The sequence below is a fragment of the Arabidopsis thaliana genome, chromosome 5 (assembly GCF_000001735.4).
Source record: "Arabidopsis thaliana chromosome 5, partial sequence".
In the NCBI taxonomy this organism is placed as follows: Eukaryota; Viridiplantae; Streptophyta; class Magnoliopsida; order Brassicales; family Brassicaceae; genus Arabidopsis; species Arabidopsis thaliana.
The window spans coordinates 4940682-4956122 of record NC_003076.8 but is presented as its reverse complement, the minus strand read 5'-3'; the positions used below and the strand labels follow the sequence as shown (position 1 = coordinate 4956122).

The following is a 15441-nucleotide window of genomic DNA, read 5'->3' as shown; positions in this document are numbered from 1 at the left end:
TACCAAAGCGTATCACTAATTTTATCTGGTAAATGCTATATAGTCAAAAACTTCCAAAATAATATTATGAACATACCAGATTTTTAAAAAGCAAAACTTCCTCCATTTATAATTAGGCTATCGTCCAGATGTCCCCGAGGTTGGCAAGTAGGGACTTTGGACTGTGATAATCTTTAGAATGGAAACACACTTTATCAATAAAAATAAAAGTAGAAAATTTTACACATTTTAGTGAACTTTTTTAATCCAGAAAACTATCGATTACTGTGTTTATATGTAGTTAGGGACAAGGTTTGACTTAGCTTTAATAGAATACCATGTTGTCATCTTACTATTATAGCCGTCCATTAACATTTAAACACATAACAAGACAAATGAATCAATAATTTGTGTAATTAAAAATATAAAGTTAAGCCTAAAATAATGTTGACGCATGTGAGTTTTATGAAAATCAGTGCCTCGCCAAGATAAGCAAAAAAGTAACATTGGCAGTTCGATTTTCCCACTGTTCAAATGAAACCGATCGATGATAAGTCAACTTTAAGTCTCCCAAACAAAAGAAACTTAAAGACTTGCGCAAGTCTTAAGAATGTATCAAACTTTGGGAGCTAATAATAGCGCAAATACGGCAGCAATTATATTGGTTGACCTATGTACTTTGTGGACTAAATGGTGTCTCGACTCAAAACCTCATTTTTTACTTTTCTTGGTGAGATTCCAAAATGAAGCTATGGGCTTGTATGTACTATGTAGTCCAGTAAATCATTAGGACCGGCTTTGAACGGATGATCGCAGTGCAAGCAAACTAAAAATGAGGTTTTTCTTCTTTCCCAACTACGGCTCTTTAGAACTAAAGACTCTAGGTGTTTCCTCTTAGGCTCTTAGCTTGGGCCGACACAAACAAAGAAGCAATGCAAAGATTGAAATTGGGCTTCATTCATAGGCTTGGGCCTTTTCTTGTTGCTTACTCGTAATTACTTTGTCAGAAAAGAGCCAAAAGCTAAAAATAAAATAATATAATAATGTAATGAAGCCTAGAGAAAGAGAAGTCTAGTGACTAGAGTAGTAGTGACCCACGAAATCACCAAAGTATCTAAAGTGTATTAATGTTAATAAAAAAATTAGGGTCATGGAGATACATACACCTATGCACGAACCATTCATTGAGTTTTATTAACTCTGCTCAACACATAATCTAAACGCGTGTGACTTGCTCTCTTCCTTCTTACACGACACGAGATCATCGAATTTGGACCGTAAAAGAGACAAGCAGCTTCATAATCAAACCATCATCATTATCATCATGTTGACGAACACGATCTAATTTTTCCTTTTACATATACAATTCCCAAACTCCAGATTTCTTCCTTATTCGTCCTGTTTCATTTCTACGGTTCATGTTCTCTACTTTCAACCCTCGCTAACGTTTTCGACTTCTCCACATCTCGATTCAGCTTCTCCTTCGTCCAAATTCGATTAGATTTTGAATTGGGAAGCTGACAAGTTTGAAGATTTCTCATTTGATGGATTGATCTGATTTCGCAATTTTCATTTTCCCGTTTCGGGTTCAATTGATTTCGATCAGATTGAACCCAATCCAAATCCAATCAGGTTCATTCCAGAATCTCTCTTAAACTCGATCTGATTTATAAAGTTTCGATTTTTATGTGTTTGATCGATCATGATTATAAAGTTTCGATTTTTATGTTTTTGATTCTAGGGCTACTTCGATTTGATCTGTTTCCTCAAAAAAGGATTCGACTTTCTCTGAGATGGTATATTTCCAGAACTCAATCTCCCTCGTAGACCAATCTCCAATCATGGCTCACTCACCAGATTTTCATCATCATTCAAAACAATCAAGAACCAGCAGCAGCAACAGAAAGTCATCATCGTCAAGCTGTTCTTCAAATTTCTCTGTTTGCTGTGACGGATCTAGATCAGCTGCTATCGATGTTGTGATCTTAATCGCTGTGATCACATCCTCCGGGTTTTTAATCTTCCCTTACATCAAATTCATCACTATCAAATCTGTTGAAATCTTCTCTGAGCTCTCTTGTTTAGTGAAAGAAGAGATTTTGCGTAACCCTGATCCAATTGTCTACGGTTTAATAGCTTTGAGTATCTCGTGTACTGCGTTATCTGCTTGGATGATTGTTATACTACTGTGTAGTCGTCATCGATGTGGGAAACCGAACTGTAAAGGGCTTAGGAAAGCTAATGCTGAGTTTGATATTCAGTTAGAGACTGAGGATTGTGTTAAGAGCTCTAATAGTGGCAAGAGTGTTAGTAAGAAGGGTTTGTTTGAGTTGCCTCGTGATCATCACCGTGAGTTAGAGGCGGAGTTGAAGAAGATGGCTCCACCTAATGGGCGAGCCGTGCTTGTTTTTCGGGCTAAATGTGGGTGTTCGGTTGGGAGATTAGAGGTTCCTGGACCTAAGAAGCAGCAACTGCAGCAAAGGAAGGTTAAGAAATGAAGTATAAAGGTTCAATCTTTTTGAGGTAAAGGTTATTATGATGATGATGATGATTACTTTGATTAGTTTATAAACAACCTTTTTTTCTTTTGGGTTTAGTTATTTTCAGAAGAACTTCTTACAGAAACTAATACTATGTTAAATCTCCATGTGTTTAAATAAAAGCTTTACAAGGATATTGCAACAGAAAATGGTTAACAGTGAAGAATAAATGATTTTGTTTTTTAAGTTTTTGAATGTGTTCTTTGATTTCTTGATTCTGTTTTCTGGCTCTCATGGTCTTATGGTAGTGATCCAAACCCTTGTATATGCTCTGGATTCTGGCGTTTATGTGTTTCTGGTTTATGACCTGGTTGGCAGTTTTATCATAAATGTTAGAATTGTTATGTCTAGTGAGGACCGATAACCAATTACATAGTAACCCTTGTAGGCAGTCTTTTCCATGGACTTGGCTCGAGTCTAAGGAGCAATGGGGCCTCAGAGATTATTATGAAACTCTATATGTCATTTTAGCTTCCAAGTGTATGGTTAAATTTAAGTTGAAAAAGTAATCTGAAAAAGGAGAGTGTAGAAATTCGAAGGTTGAGATTTTTTCATGGACTATGTGTTTATGTTATAGATTTTTTTGTTCTACAGTAGTACAGTACAATCTCTGGATCATTCAAGAAGACAGTTATATATTCCAGAGAAGACAAAAGAAACTAGAAACATCCTCTTTGTTTTAGTCATGACTCATCATCATCTTTTTGGTTTATAAAACAATCTTGTACACACCCATCGAATAAAACATTAAAAGACCAAAACTTATTCTAAGAAATTAATAGCATTTGACGCATAATCTCGAAGAAGAACAAATATCTTAACTTTGATGAAAATGGCATCATCATCATCAGCTTTGTCTTTCCCTCTCTCCAACATCCCAACCTGTAGTAAGAAGTCTCAACAATTTCAAAAACCGGCTTCTTTATCCAAATCCAGTCACACACATAAACCTAGTCTCAAAACCCAAATTTTACACCACAAATTCACTAAGAGAAATTTACTGAGTTTGACGACTGCCTTGGGATTTACGTCAGCGCTAGGAACTGTTCTTGCTCACCCCGCAAAAGCTGAACCAGAAGCTCCCATCGAAGCCACTTCCAATAGAATGTCGTATTCGAGATTCCTGCAGCATCTGAAAGAGAATGAAGTGAAGAAAGTTGACTTGATCGAGAACGGAACGGTTGCGATCGTAGAGATCTCTAATCCAGTAGTAGGAAAGATCCAGAGGGTTAGGGTTAACCTTCCCGGTTTACCAGTCGATCTGGTGAGGGAGATGAAGGAGAAGAACGTCGATTTCGCTGCTCATCCCATGAATGTGAACTGGGGAGCTTTCTTGCTCAACTTCTTGGGGAATTTAGGGTTTCCTTTGATCTTGCTTGTCTCTCTGCTTTTAACATCTTCTTCAAGAAGAAACCCTGCTGGACCTAACTTGCCTTTTGGTCTTGGAAGGTAAAAGGATCAATTTTGAATATATATCAACCCAAGATTGAGTTTTACAAGTATGTTTTCTTGTAACAGAAGCAAAGCTAAGTTTCAGATGGAGCCTAACACAGGGATAACGTTCGAGGATGTAGCAGGAGTAGACGAAGCCAAGCAAGACTTTGAAGAGATCGTTGAATTTTTGAAAACCCCAGAGAAATTCTCAGCTTTGGGGGCTAAAATCCCAAAAGGCGTCTTGTTGACCGGACCGCCAGGAACCGGAAAGACACTCTTGGCCAAGGCTATAGCCGGAGAAGCCGGTGTTCCTTTTTTTTCATTGTCTGGTTCGGAGTTCATAGAGATGTTTGTTGGTGTAGGAGCATCTAGAGCTAGAGACTTGTTTAACAAGGCAAAGGCTAATTCACCTTGTATAGTGTTCATTGATGAGATTGATGCTGTTGGGAGAATGAGAGGAACCGGTATAGGAGGAGGAAACGACGAACGTGAGCAGACGCTAAACCAGATATTAACCGAAATGGATGGGTTTGCGGGGAATACCGGAGTAATTGTGATCGCTGCAACGAACCGGCCAGAGATTCTAGACTCTGCTTTGCTCCGACCAGGAAGATTCGATAGGCAGGTATGTTGGTTAATCCTTAAACCGAATAAATCGAACAGGTTTGGTATAATGTCAACATGTTTTAAACAGGTTTCTGTTGGTTTACCGGATATAAGAGGAAGAGAGGAGATATTAAAAGTTCACAGCAGAAGCAAGAAACTCGACAAAGATGTATCTTTGAGCGTAATTGCCATGAGAACTCCAGGTTTTAGTGGAGCTGACTTGGCCAATCTTATGAACGAAGCAGCGATTCTCGCCGGAAGAAGAGGAAAAGACAAGATTACCCTTACAGAGATCGACGACTCTATCGATCGGATAGTCGCCGGAATGGAAGGGACAAAGATGATCGACGGTAAAAGTAAAGCGATTGTAGCGTACCATGAAGTAGGACATGCAATTTGTGCGTAAGTCCGGTTCAATTTCAATTACTTATATTTCATGTCTCCGGTTTGGTCAATTTAAGTCGAATTGAACCGTTTCTGCTTCGGTTTAGGACTTTGACGGAGGGTCATGATCCGGTTCAGAAAGTTACGTTGGTTCCTAGAGGTCAAGCACGTGGTCTCACGTGGTTCTTACCGGGAGAAGATCCGACATTGGTGTCTAAACAGCAATTGTTCGCTAGAATCGTCGGAGGACTCGGAGGCAGAGCCGCCGAAGATGTAATTTTTGGAGAACCGGAGATAACCACCGGCGCTGCCGGTGATCTCCAGCAAGTCACTGAGATAGCAAGACAGGTACAGTAATTGAAACAAAATTTTCATAAACCGGAAAAAAACGGTGGATTTTCTAATTATTCTTATGGTTCAGATGGTGACGATGTTTGGTATGTCGGAAATCGGTCCATGGGCACTAACCGACCCAGCGGTTAAGCAAAACGATGTGGTTCTACGGATGCTAGCGAGGAACTCAATGTCCGAGAAACTTGCGGAGGATATTGATTCTTGCGTGAAGAAAATAATCGGTGACGCTTACGAGGTTGCGAAAAAGCACGTGAGGAATAATAGAGAAGCTATAGACAAGCTTGTTGATGTTTTGTTGGAGAAAGAAACCTTAACGGGAGACGAGTTTCGAGCAATTCTGTCTGAGTATACTGATCAACCGTTAAATACCGATGGCGATGTAAGAATTCGAATCAATGACTTGATTAGTGTCTAATACAGACACCTAGATCAACTCATGTCTTCATTTAACGTATTCACATTTTTCTCATTCCAAATTATTACATAACTCAAAAAAACTTCGTTAACGAAAGTCACAAAAAATCAAATAAAACAAATTATGGTATTGGACTGTTGGTAGTACAAATATCTTCCTAAACAAATACTCTATAAGCTAAACTTCACCTATTGGGATTTCAAAATCGACCAAAAATGTCCTTGACCGCTTGGTAAGTTCCGGTTATCACAACCACGATACCGGTTAGAGTGATTCCGATGAGCACCAATGTTTCGAATCCGAGTCTTTGATATTTCCCAGAGATCTTTAAGTAACATAAACATGGCAATATAACCGATGCGGATGCGCTCAAGAATGCTCCCACAAGACTCATAAGATCACCAAAAAACGGAAGAAGCAATGCCACAATCACATTGCTAGTAACTAGTATTGTACTTAGCAAAAATCCAGAAGCTCTTTTATTAGGCAAAACTCGAGAAAACCGGCTTCTCATTGCGTCAATAATAGGTGTAACCATGAGAGCAAACTTAGCTATTGGGTTGACCAATGTAGTCCATATCGCCACTTTTGAACTAAGCTTATCAGTAGGAAGATTCAAAGTGATCTGTGATTCAACATCTGATCCATACATTAAGTAACCCAATACCGCCACTGATGCATATATGAAGGTGCATATTGTGAAACATATAATCATAACCTGAAAATGTTAAAAAAAATATGCAAAATTATTAGTGTGAGTTTTGGTCAAGAATAACCTAATGATCCGTTATGTAAAAAACTTACGTTTGAGAATTGGCGTTTGTTCTTCATGGAAGTGTATAGAGTTGGGAAAACTGGATGAGCGCAATAACAAAACGCGTATAAGCTCACCGAAGTAGCGACTCCATTAAGTCGAAAGACCTCTGAGTCATTGTTCTTGAACCCTACGCCTTCAAAAGCTCCAACCGAAAAGATAGAAGCAAGAATAACCCCGGAAGCAAAGACACCACTCGCGGAAACATAAGAAAGAATCCTCATATTGTCTAACCAAACCGAAGGAAGAATAATGAGAGCCACCATGATGATGAACATTTGCTTGCCTTGGAATTCAAGCCCCATGAAGTTGAGTCCAACGTTTGAGAAGAGTTTGTTAAGGTTGTCACCTTCTAGGATCAAGAAACTAGTTGCAACTAGGTAAAGCTCGAGGTTCATGAAGATGGAGACGATAACACGTCCTGTGTTTCCAAAGGCTTTGTAGCCAATGTCCGGGTATGATCTAAGAAGTGGATCCATTTCCATACATCTCTTAATGAGAATGGCACAGTAGAAAGTTGTGATCGCTACGGTGAAAAGTATGATCAAACTTAGCCATCCTCCGGATGCTAAGGCATAAGGGACCGATAATATACCCACACCTAAAAAAAAAAGAGTTGATCAGAAGAATGTCCAAGCCTAACGCATATGCTAATTAACGTTTTTTGTGTTAACTATTTACAAACGTTCTTTTTGTATATATGAAAACGCAAACGCAGTTTTTAATTGAAAACACAAACGCAAAGAAATATTCGTGGTCTCGTTACCAATAAGATAATATGATTTGATTTTATCAAAGTGGTTTGTAGTCTTGTAGAAGAAGAAGAACACAAATTGAAAAGGGAAGACGTGTTGTTAATGTGTTAAGGTTTTGTTCAGTGACACGTTGTATTTATATCTGAAAGATAATTGGAATTGCTGGTTTCTTTCTATTTAATTATATGGACTGTTTTTTGTTCGTATATGGTCTAGTTTGGTCTAGTTTGGTCAGACGTGTTTCCAGTATATAATTAGTTTTTTTAGTATAAACTAAGTATCTAGTTTGGTATATAAACAATTAAGTACAACGATAGCGGCCAGTTTGATAAACCCATTATTAGGCCATTACCACATTTAGCGAATAAATAATAGCAATAGTCATTGAAAACTTTGCCGAATTGTTAATACTATAGTGTTAAATTCAGTTAAACGGAACCATCCTAACCTTTAATAGTCAGAACAAAAATGATTTGGTTATTTAGCACTATTGTTTATCAAAGACTATGAAACTGAATCTAGACGAAGAAAAACACAATTCAGTCTAAGTAGAACTGGTTTTAACTTGGTTATGATAAATTATCAACAGAAAAATTAAATAACTAAAAAAACTGAGGCAAGACTAGGAGGTAAAGAAACAAAATGTAGGATTGAAATACACACCAATCTAGATGATACAAGATAAAGTCAAAAGCTTGAGTTAAAAACATGCATCTATAGAAATTAAGTACAATAAAGCTAATTATAGTTTTTTCTAGATTATTTTGAAAATTAAGATATATCCTATCCATATATGTGGACATGCTAAGAGTTGGATCTTTCCCCGTGAGTTATGGAGTTTGGAGATAAGAAGAAGTGGTGAATAAATCAAAAAGAAAAAATCAATCACGAAAATGAAAATAGAAAAAAAAAAAAAGAAGAAGAAGAGGAAATTAAACCTGATAAGGCGTTAATGCCATGGAAACAAGTCTTGGAGAAAGAAGTATTGCCCTGTGGATTATAATCATCAAGCAATGATTCTTCATCATCAATCTTCTTAACGATAAATGGCTCCGACATGTAATCTTTGTCCTCGCTCATACTTGTTTAGTCTTTGACTCTGCTCTTTGGATATCGAAGAGACAAAGAGAGAGAGACGGAGAGATCGAGAGACGAAGGAAATAGATAGAGAGAAGTTGGAACTTGGAAGTAAACAATAAAGAAACCCTCAAAAGGCAATATATATAGTGTTAATACATTTACTAGGGTCAATGTTTTTAAATTACATCAATTATTAGAGCTGATTTTTATGCAGTATCCATGCACATATGATATCTACACGATATTAGCGTGGCAGTGGAATTCTATTTAATGTTTATTGACCAATTAAATATTCGTGGATGGGGTTTTTAGAAACTAATTGAAATTTAAGTGCAACTCTTTATATAGAAAAAAATTATAACCACTTACACACAAATCTACCATAATTTGCGATTTGTGTGGTTCTAGAATTTAATGTTAGTTGTATAAGAAAATTGGTAGGAAGAGAGAAAATAAAACTCCACGAAGTTTTCCACTTTAATGTTAGGGCGTTTAACTTAGGTGATAGAGAGAATGCAAGTACCAAATCCTCTTTCGGTGAAGACTGAAGAGGGATCAAATTTTCATAAAAATACATGGTCCAAAGTAGTATATCATGTCAATAATCTGTTGGACGAGACTGGAGCACTTGAAAAATCGTCACATATTTTTTTGTTGTCGTTTGTTAAAAATAGTTGACAAGTGAATCCCCAGACCTAAAGAGTAGATAAGTATGAATAGCCTTGATCTGACGTAAATCAATATCTTGACGCTAGTTTACAGTTATGTTCTACAAGGTGCCGAGTAGTTCTAACAATAATGAAAATATCGACATATATATCTATATATTTTCGTTACTATTAAAACCATACTGCAAATTTTTTACAGTTATCCAATATGTTTTCATTCAGAAATCGAAACCAAAAACTTTTATAGGTTACAAAATGAGTTCTTTAGAAAAGAAGAATACTCATTGCCGGCCATTTCCCCATGTTGTGCTTGTGAAAAAATAGCATGCACATGTTGATAAAAAAAAAAAGTATCTTCTTCAAGATCACCATTCAAAATGCATGTGAGATGTCTAACAAAGAGAGCTAAATTGAGCTTTGTTGTTAATGCTAATAACTATAGTTGTACTCCAAACCTCATATTTCTTGTCGATTAATGTCAATATATAAGGCATTATTAAGAGTATTTATTGATACGTAGGGTAATGAACGGGTAAAACGTTTATAAGTTTGTGGTTCATATCATTGCACCGATTGTAAAATATCGTTGTCGTTATTTATTTCCAACTGCCCAAAGCCCAAGTCTTGTATAAAAGAAGATTGCGGCAAAAAGCAATCGCGTTAGAACACGTGATTTTGTAAAAAGCTTGGAAAAATCAATAATGGGCTTTTTAGTACTGGGCCGAGAGACCCAATGTCACTCTTTTCTACATATGCATACTTCTTTCGCAGGAATTTTTTAAATTGTATTATTTGGTTTGCCTTACCCTTTATAGTATTACTATTTTCGAAATGGAAAATATCTTTTTTTTTGGTGGATGAATGGGAAAATATCTTTAGAAACACAAGTATTCATGAAAAATATCATTCATAGGGCCACTCTCATTTTTTTTAGGATTTAGAACAAAATCCGAAAAGGAGTGACATAACATTACAACATTAGGAATAAAGTAGATAAAACATTGATCAAAGGAAATTTAGTTATAGTTGAAAATTTTTATTATAAAAAGGGAACGAAGGGAGATTTTTTCAAGGGCATTTTGGTCCACCCTCTTGAGTTTTCCAGTTGTTGTAGCAGGAGCAAACTTGTTTGTTCCCATAGTAACCCGGAGGCACACAGAGACACTTCCTGCAGCATTTGTTGCAGAACGTAATGCAAGCCTTGTGGTACTGTGTCTTTTTACACCTCCTATCACATTCCGATGGGCATTCTGGTTGTTTCAAATACAAACAATATCAAAATGTTAACACTCAAAAATTTTTTATTACTAATAAAAACAACAGAATCTAGTGGAAATTCATTAGCTTTTTTTTTTACTGTTTTGTGGGTCTCAAGATAGTGGGTTGCTTTGACTGTATGACCATATTAAGGGGCAATTTCGTCAATATCTAATATATTTTGAGTCTACGGATCTGACCAAACAGTCCACTTAACACTTCACTTTCAACTTATTTTCTGCAACTGAAATGCTTATTTTTTTTTATTATAACACAATAAAAGATTTCTTGAATTGTTTATTTTTCGTCGATTATGAGATTAAAAAAAAATTGTTTAAGAATAGCTGTGAAGAAAAAACTTACGGGTACGTTTCAGGCTTCCTGGTCCATAACGTTTCTGAAAATTAACCAAAAAAGGTAACTAATTAATCACTTTTCGTTAAGTTACGAGATAACAATAGGTATAAAATATAGTTTAAAAGGTAATTACTAGTCGATTCAATAATAAAACTGACCTGGCTCCACTTCACATTAGATCCACTTGAGGCCATAACCTAAAAAACGAAAAAAAGAGAGAGGAAAAACAAGTAAAATTAATTTCATTAAAAAGGCTAAATTAAATATATTCCAACTAAAAGTACAATAATAGAACCCACATTTGTCTCATATCGTTCGTCAATAAGGAAAACAATCAAATATATTATCTTCAATATTTTCAAACATTGAAAGAAGAAAAAAATAATAGAGGTGTTACCATGGTTTGAAGCATGAAGAGGACAATGAGGGTCAAGAGGAAGATAGCTCCATATGACTTAGCCATTTTCAGTTTGGGATATTGTTATCCAAAGAACCAAACACTCCTCTAAATCTCCTCAAACTAGTTTTAGTCTCTTGAGGTATGAAAAGAAGTGTACTGAGAGAGGAGTTTTTGGTTGAGGACCCAATGATGTTGCATATAAGCTATATATACACACATTTGCTCGTATCAATTATTCCCTGTGGCAACACATATCATTATTACTGTATTCCTCCAATTATATTATTCCACGTATGCCTCCAATGTTAGTCCCATTTTATTACTTGCTATTGGTAATTAGACTGCGGTAGATGGTTTTGCACATGGTTTAAGGAAAGCTTATAGTACTAAATATAAAATACTATGAACCTGTTTTTGATAAATCAAGTTTTGCTTATAACACCAGTTGGAGTATCTCTTTGAAGATTATTTTTTAAAAACTTTAGTTTTCTTAGGACATTTCTGCTTAGTTTTATTTTCCTGTGATTTTGTACATTTTTAGATTCATTTTAGGGTGAATATTTTAACTAAGAAATGCCAAACTAAAACTCAATATCCATCTAACTACGATTTTATAGAAGGAAAATGAAAAAGGGTTTATTTTGTGGCTTTAAATTGGGTGCTTGCTTGGTGGGAAGACAATATTGAACGGGTTTTTTTAACCACAAATATATTATCAGAGTTTATAAAAGATAATTGAAATTGTATTTTAACAATGAACAAAAAAAGGTGGGACGGTGCATTGAAGAAGGAGACGGGAGTTAGATCTGACCAACGGTCCCAACTGTAAATTATAATCACACTCTTACTATACTATTATTCATTCAAATACCATTATTTGTTGACGGATCATGAACATATAGTCAAGATAATTTCTTTAGATAGTCAAGATAAATTCATTAATTACTCTAATTCTTCTGATATGTTTCCAGAGAAAAACCAGATCTAGATCCACTGTTATAATTCGAGGGCAAATGAAATACTAGTAGCTAACAGAAGAATACTGTTTTAGAGTTACGATCTAGAATTCTAGATATATATACAACATTTTTGTTACACCTGATTTGAGATATTACAAAAGTGCTGTGAACCTTAAAACACAGGTAACTCACCACTAGCATCTCAAGTTGGGAAATGAAAGAAAAATCACGATTAACGAAAGAATAAGCAACTTGAAACACACACATATATATGCAACAAACTAAAAACGTATATATGCGCACACCCAAACATAAATGCGCATTCACATCCCAACTTGAATATCAGATCATATAAAGTTGTTGTTTTAAGTAAAAGAAAACTAAATAAAAGGTTGAAAAAAAGAAAAGAAAAAGAGAAGGCATGTGCAGTTTTAGCCAGTTTCACATGCTCACCCAATTATTGTTTTGAGTCGATCTGCTCGGAGAAAAGGAGGGAACATTGGGATATTTTTTGGTTTTCATAAGAAATGTTATCTTTTCTAGTAACGATTAAAGTTGTTTTATACCCAAAAATAACAATAATATGTATGTAATGAGACGTCACAAAAAAAAAAAAAAAAGTAAATGAGAAAATATATTTAGCCAGATCAATTGGCGGAAAACAAGATTTACCTTCGTTATTATATTATGTATAGGATATATACAAATGTATAAGAAGATCATGATAACTTGTAAGAAATGACAATGAATAAGCTTAACTCCAAGGTGAAGATTATATATAAGAGTGTTGGTGTATAATCCAGTTGGATCATTTCATTATCTTCAGATTATGTTTGATTCAAGCCAAGGATGATGTCTTGTTTAAGTTTAAGTTTTAAATTCGGTTTATGAGAGACTACAACTTAATTTTATTTATAATAAGTCTGAATTTGCTAAACCAGGCTAGACAAACCTACTAATGTAGAAGACATTTGTAGCTACTGATTCCCCTAATCTAGTTGAAACTGTATGGTACTAATTTATAGGAATCTTTGTAGTTAGATTTATAAAATAATTGGTGTGACACAAAATTTATTACAAGGGGTTAGTATAAGAAACTTGTAGGGTCGGGGTACGGCACGGCAAAGCACGGACCGTAGGACCATTGAAATGCGATTTCAAATAAAAAGATTTGAAAGCATGTGATCCATCACATGGATATTGATTATTACTGTCTAACAAAATAAACTTGTAGATCGTGTCCAGTTGTTCTTCAAACACATGCGTATAGAAAATGTATAACATTTTGTTATTAATGTTACAAGAAATAAAAGATAATGATCATCCATCATTCATGATGTCATCTTGTTCACACTTGCACAAACCTAATAAGTTATATACAAGACATTTTTCTAGTTTGGTTAGATTAGGTTTCTTTTCCAAAAACCGAACTATCAACTTTTTTTTGTGTCAAAATTTTCAAAAATTAAATAAAATTGACTGTCTAAAAAATCACAAAAGACTATGCAAATTTCTCTTTAGTAATATATCAATTTTGATCCAAATGAAAATGTAGGGGTCGTTATGTAAACAAATGAAAACATGAGGACCCTCCGGGCGTGTATAGTTCACACTTGACAAATAGGGGTTTTGGAGTTAGGCCCTTCCATCCTAATCGCGCTTCCGTCGCCGACGCCATTTTACTCGCCGTCGTCATCTCCGGCCACGCTTGTCATCGTTCGCAATTAATCGAAATCGAAATTTTCCGGTAAGTATCCTCCTTTCTTATTACCGTATCATTCGAGAGTTGGAATCGGATCGGAAATGTAATTGGTTTTGAGGTCAATAGGTTAATACGTTTGTGACAATGGTGGAGTTTCGAGTGTGAATGAAAAAACTCCATTTGCTCGAGAAGATTTGATGAAATGGTTTGTATAGTATTGATTTGATTCTACTTGAATGATTAATGTTTGAATTGCTCTTTGTTGCTTGCAGATTCCTGAAAAAAATGAATTTCTTAAACTCAGCAGCATCCATTTGCAGAAGAGTTAGTTTGAGGGAACTGATCACTGAGGTTCCTGCTTATAGTGGCAGTAGCATTTCCGGTATAGATTTGCGCTTTTCAAAATCTATATTTTGATGATCTTAACTAGTTAACTCATTTGTGTAATTGTTGCTGTTGTTCTTGTTTTGGGGATGTTAAAGATGGTTCTTCAAGTGGCTTGAGTTTGGTCTTCAAGCGTTGGGCTACTAAGAAAACTGCTGGTTCTACAAAGAACGGTCGTGACTCTAATCCCAAGTTTCTCGGTGTTAAGAAATTCGGAGGAGAGGTAAGAAAATAAATAACAAGCGAGATAAGATTTTGATAATCAAATCAGTCTTGGTCTGTGTGAAGAAAATAATGTTTGCCTGTGTGTGTGTGTGATTTTGCAGAGTGTGATACCAGGAAACATCATAGTTCGTCAACGGGGAACTCGGTTTCATCCTGGAGACTATGTGGGGATTGGTAAGGACCATACTCTGTTTGCATTGAAGGAAGGACGAGTCAGGTTCGAGAAAAGCAAGATTACAGGACGCAAATGGATTCATGTTGATCCAACAGGTGGTCATGTTCTTCACCCTATCTACACAAAAGCTGCAGCTGCTCAATCGACTAAGTTGAAGACAGCTTCATAGTCGTGAATACTGATTGCAACAATCTAAACGTGGTTTTCATTTCCTTTAGATCATGTGATCTCTCGAGTAAAAGATGATGCTATCTTAGAGCAGAACCACTCAATTCAATAACATCTGCTGTTTTGTTTCCCTCTAGTCTTTGTCTGGATTTTGATGAAGGGCTTTGTTTGGATTCAACAAATCAAGTTTTATTCGGAAATAGATGTTAATCAAGTCTGAGTTTCTCTCATATGTGTTACGCAAAACAGACAAGTAACAGTCTGAGATAATGTTTTCCCGGCCCGTTATAAACTCATCGAATAATGGGCCAACATTCTAAGCCTCAGGCTCTGGCCCGTCAACGCGGCTAGATCCGTTCATTGAATCAGAAACATATTTATCCTATCGGGTTTAAAATTTCAATTAAAATTTCAAACATAAATTTCTCTCATATTATCATATATGGACGAACCAGCTTTGTTTTTGGCATAATGTGAAATCAAGAGCCAACTTGTTTTAGCCATTAAAGTTTCCTCAAATACTTCTCAAGTTGCCATGCACATCAATATTTAGTTTTTGAATTATTATTTTCTTGTAATTTTACACATTCCTATTCAAAAACAATACAATTAAAATAAAATCATTTCGTTTATAACACAAAAAAAGGAAGAAGAAGATGTCATTGTTTTTTTCTTTATTCACAAATCTTAAGAACAGTCCATATTAATGCATACTAACCACCCATGCGATACATTCATCGTATATGATAAATCCTTCCAATTGCATTTGCACACATACATAAAGT

The 15441-nt window shown here is 35.6% G+C and overlaps 5 protein-coding genes and 1 long non-coding RNA gene across 12 annotated transcripts; 3 read left to right on the top strand and 3 right to left on the bottom strand.

The window, feature by feature from the left end:
- Positions 1 to 1095: 1095 nt before the first annotated feature.
- On the top strand, positions 1096 to 3242 carry AT5G15260 (ribosomal protein L34e superfamily protein). 2 transcript variants are annotated; one of them, NM_001343393.1, is made up of 3 exons: positions 1153 to 1611; positions 1721 to 2502; positions 2896 to 3242. In NM_001343393.1, exon 2 carries the CDS (start codon positions 1773 to 1775, stop codon positions 2475 to 2477), a length of 705 nt encoding a protein of 234 aa, NP_001332144.1. In that variant the 5' UTR covers positions 1153 to 1611; positions 1721 to 1772; the 3' UTR covers positions 2478 to 2502; positions 2896 to 3242. The 2 variants fall into 2 exon arrangements, with proteins under 2 accessions (NP_197030.2, NP_001332144.1); NM_121530.5 differs by lacking the exon at positions 2896 to 3242 and having other exon boundaries at positions 1096 to 1611; positions 1721 to 2722.
- Positions 3243 to 3319: 77 nt separating this feature from the next.
- Positions 3320 to 5764, top strand: FTSH6 (FTSH protease 6; the record flags this gene model as incomplete). Of its 2 annotated transcripts, NM_121529.2 has the most annotated exons (5): positions 3346 to 3968; positions 4038 to 4578; positions 4648 to 4961; positions 5051 to 5291; positions 5365 to 5712. In NM_121529.2, 5 exons carry the CDS (start codon positions 3346 to 3348, stop codon positions 5710 to 5712), a joined length of 2067 nt encoding a protein of 688 aa, NP_568311.2. The 2 variants fall into 2 exon arrangements, with proteins under 2 accessions (NP_001318565.1, NP_568311.2); NM_001343392.1 differs by having other exon boundaries at positions 3320 to 3968; positions 4038 to 4957; positions 5365 to 5764.
- Positions 5678 to 8546, bottom strand: AT5G15240 (Transmembrane amino acid transporter family protein). 3 transcript variants are annotated; one of them, NM_121528.3, is made up of 3 exons: positions 8220 to 8546; positions 6517 to 7127; positions 5678 to 6430 (listed from the first exon to the last, which is right to left on the bottom strand). In NM_121528.3, the coding sequence occupies exons 1-3, from the start codon at positions 8359 to 8361 to the stop codon at positions 5912 to 5914; spliced, it is 1272 nt and encodes a 423-aa protein (NP_197028.1). In that variant the 5' UTR covers positions 8362 to 8546; the 3' UTR covers positions 5678 to 5911. The 3 variants fall into 3 exon arrangements, with proteins under 3 accessions (NP_197028.1, NP_001332358.1, NP_001031886.1); NM_001036809.1 differs by having other exon boundaries at positions 5783 to 6430; positions 6847 to 7127; positions 8220 to 8456; NM_001343391.1 differs by lacking the exon at positions 8220 to 8546 and having other exon boundaries at positions 6517 to 7548.
- A 1277-nt stretch (positions 8547 to 9823) lies between these two features.
- Positions 9824 to 11307, bottom strand: GASA4 (GAST1 protein homolog 4). 2 transcript variants are annotated; one of them, NM_121527.4, is made up of 4 exons: positions 11041 to 11307; positions 10802 to 10840; positions 10650 to 10683; positions 9824 to 10279 (listed from the first exon to the last, which is right to left on the bottom strand). In NM_121527.4, exons 1-4 carry the CDS (start codon positions 11104 to 11106, stop codon positions 10098 to 10100), a joined length of 321 nt encoding a protein of 106 aa, NP_197027.1. In that variant the 5' UTR covers positions 11107 to 11307; the 3' UTR covers positions 9824 to 10097. The 2 variants fall into 2 exon arrangements, with proteins under 2 accessions (NP_197027.1, NP_001078587.1); NM_001085118.2 differs by having other exon boundaries at positions 9907 to 10279; positions 10802 to 11061.
- A 400-nt stretch (positions 11308 to 11707) lies between these two features.
- On the bottom strand, positions 11708 to 11946 carry AT5G02345. Its single transcript, NR_142593.1, has one exon. It is a non-coding gene; the product is annotated as an other RNA (long non-coding RNA).
- Positions 11947 to 13338: 1392 nt separating this feature from the next.
- Positions 13339 to 14886, top strand: AT5G15220 (Ribosomal protein L27 family protein). 2 transcript variants are annotated; one of them, NM_121526.5, is made up of 4 exons: positions 13339 to 13749; positions 13977 to 14086; positions 14187 to 14311; positions 14415 to 14879. In NM_121526.5, exons 2-4 carry the CDS (start codon positions 13990 to 13992, stop codon positions 14655 to 14657), a joined length of 465 nt encoding a protein of 154 aa, NP_568310.1. In that variant the 5' UTR covers positions 13339 to 13749; positions 13977 to 13989; the 3' UTR covers positions 14658 to 14879. The 2 variants fall into 2 exon arrangements, with proteins under 2 accessions (NP_568310.1, NP_001330944.1); NM_001343390.1 differs by having other exon boundaries at positions 13397 to 13909; positions 14415 to 14886.
- Positions 14887 to 15441: the final 555 nt, after the last annotated feature.

Bases quoted from the DNA above. Each gene is read 5' to 3' on its own strand.
- AT5G15260 (NM_001343393.1), top strand. From the start codon at position 1,773: ATGGTATATTTCCAGAACTCAATCTCCCTCGTAGACCAATCTCCAATC.
- AT5G15240 (NM_121528.3), bottom strand. From the start codon at position 8,361: ATGAGCGAGGACAAAGATTACATGTCGGAGCCATTTATCGTTAAGAAG. The intron at 7,128-8,219 runs GTTTAATTTCCT...TTTTTTTTTTAG, and splicing joins TGGCATTAACGCCTTATCAG to GTGTGGGTATATTATCGGTC. The intron at 6,431-6,516 runs GTAAGTTTTTTA...TAACATTTTCAG, and splicing joins ACAAACGCCAATTCTCAAAC to GTTATGATTATATGTTTCAC.
- GASA4 (NM_121527.4), bottom strand. From the start codon at position 11,106: ATGGCTAAGTCATATGGAGCTATCTTCCTCTTGACCCTCATTGTCCTC. The intron at 10,841-11,040 runs GTAACACCTCTA...TTCGTTTTTTAG, and splicing joins TCTTCATGCTTCAAACCATG to GTTATGGCCTCAAGTGGATC. The intron at 10,280-10,649 runs GTAAGTTTTTTC...TGAAACAACCAG, and splicing joins AGGAAGCCTGAAACGTACCC to AATGCCCATCGGAATGTGAT.
- AT5G15220 (NM_001343390.1), top strand. From the start codon at position 13,990: ATGAATTTCTTAAACTCAGCAGCATCCATTTGCAGAAGAGTTAGTTTG. The intron at 14,087-14,186 runs GTATAGATTTGC...GGGATGTTAAAG, and splicing joins TAGTGGCAGTAGCATTTCCG to ATGGTTCTTCAAGTGGCTTG. The intron at 14,312-14,414 runs GTAAGAAAATAA...GTGATTTTGCAG, and splicing joins TTAAGAAATTCGGAGGAGAG to AGTGTGATACCAGGAAACAT.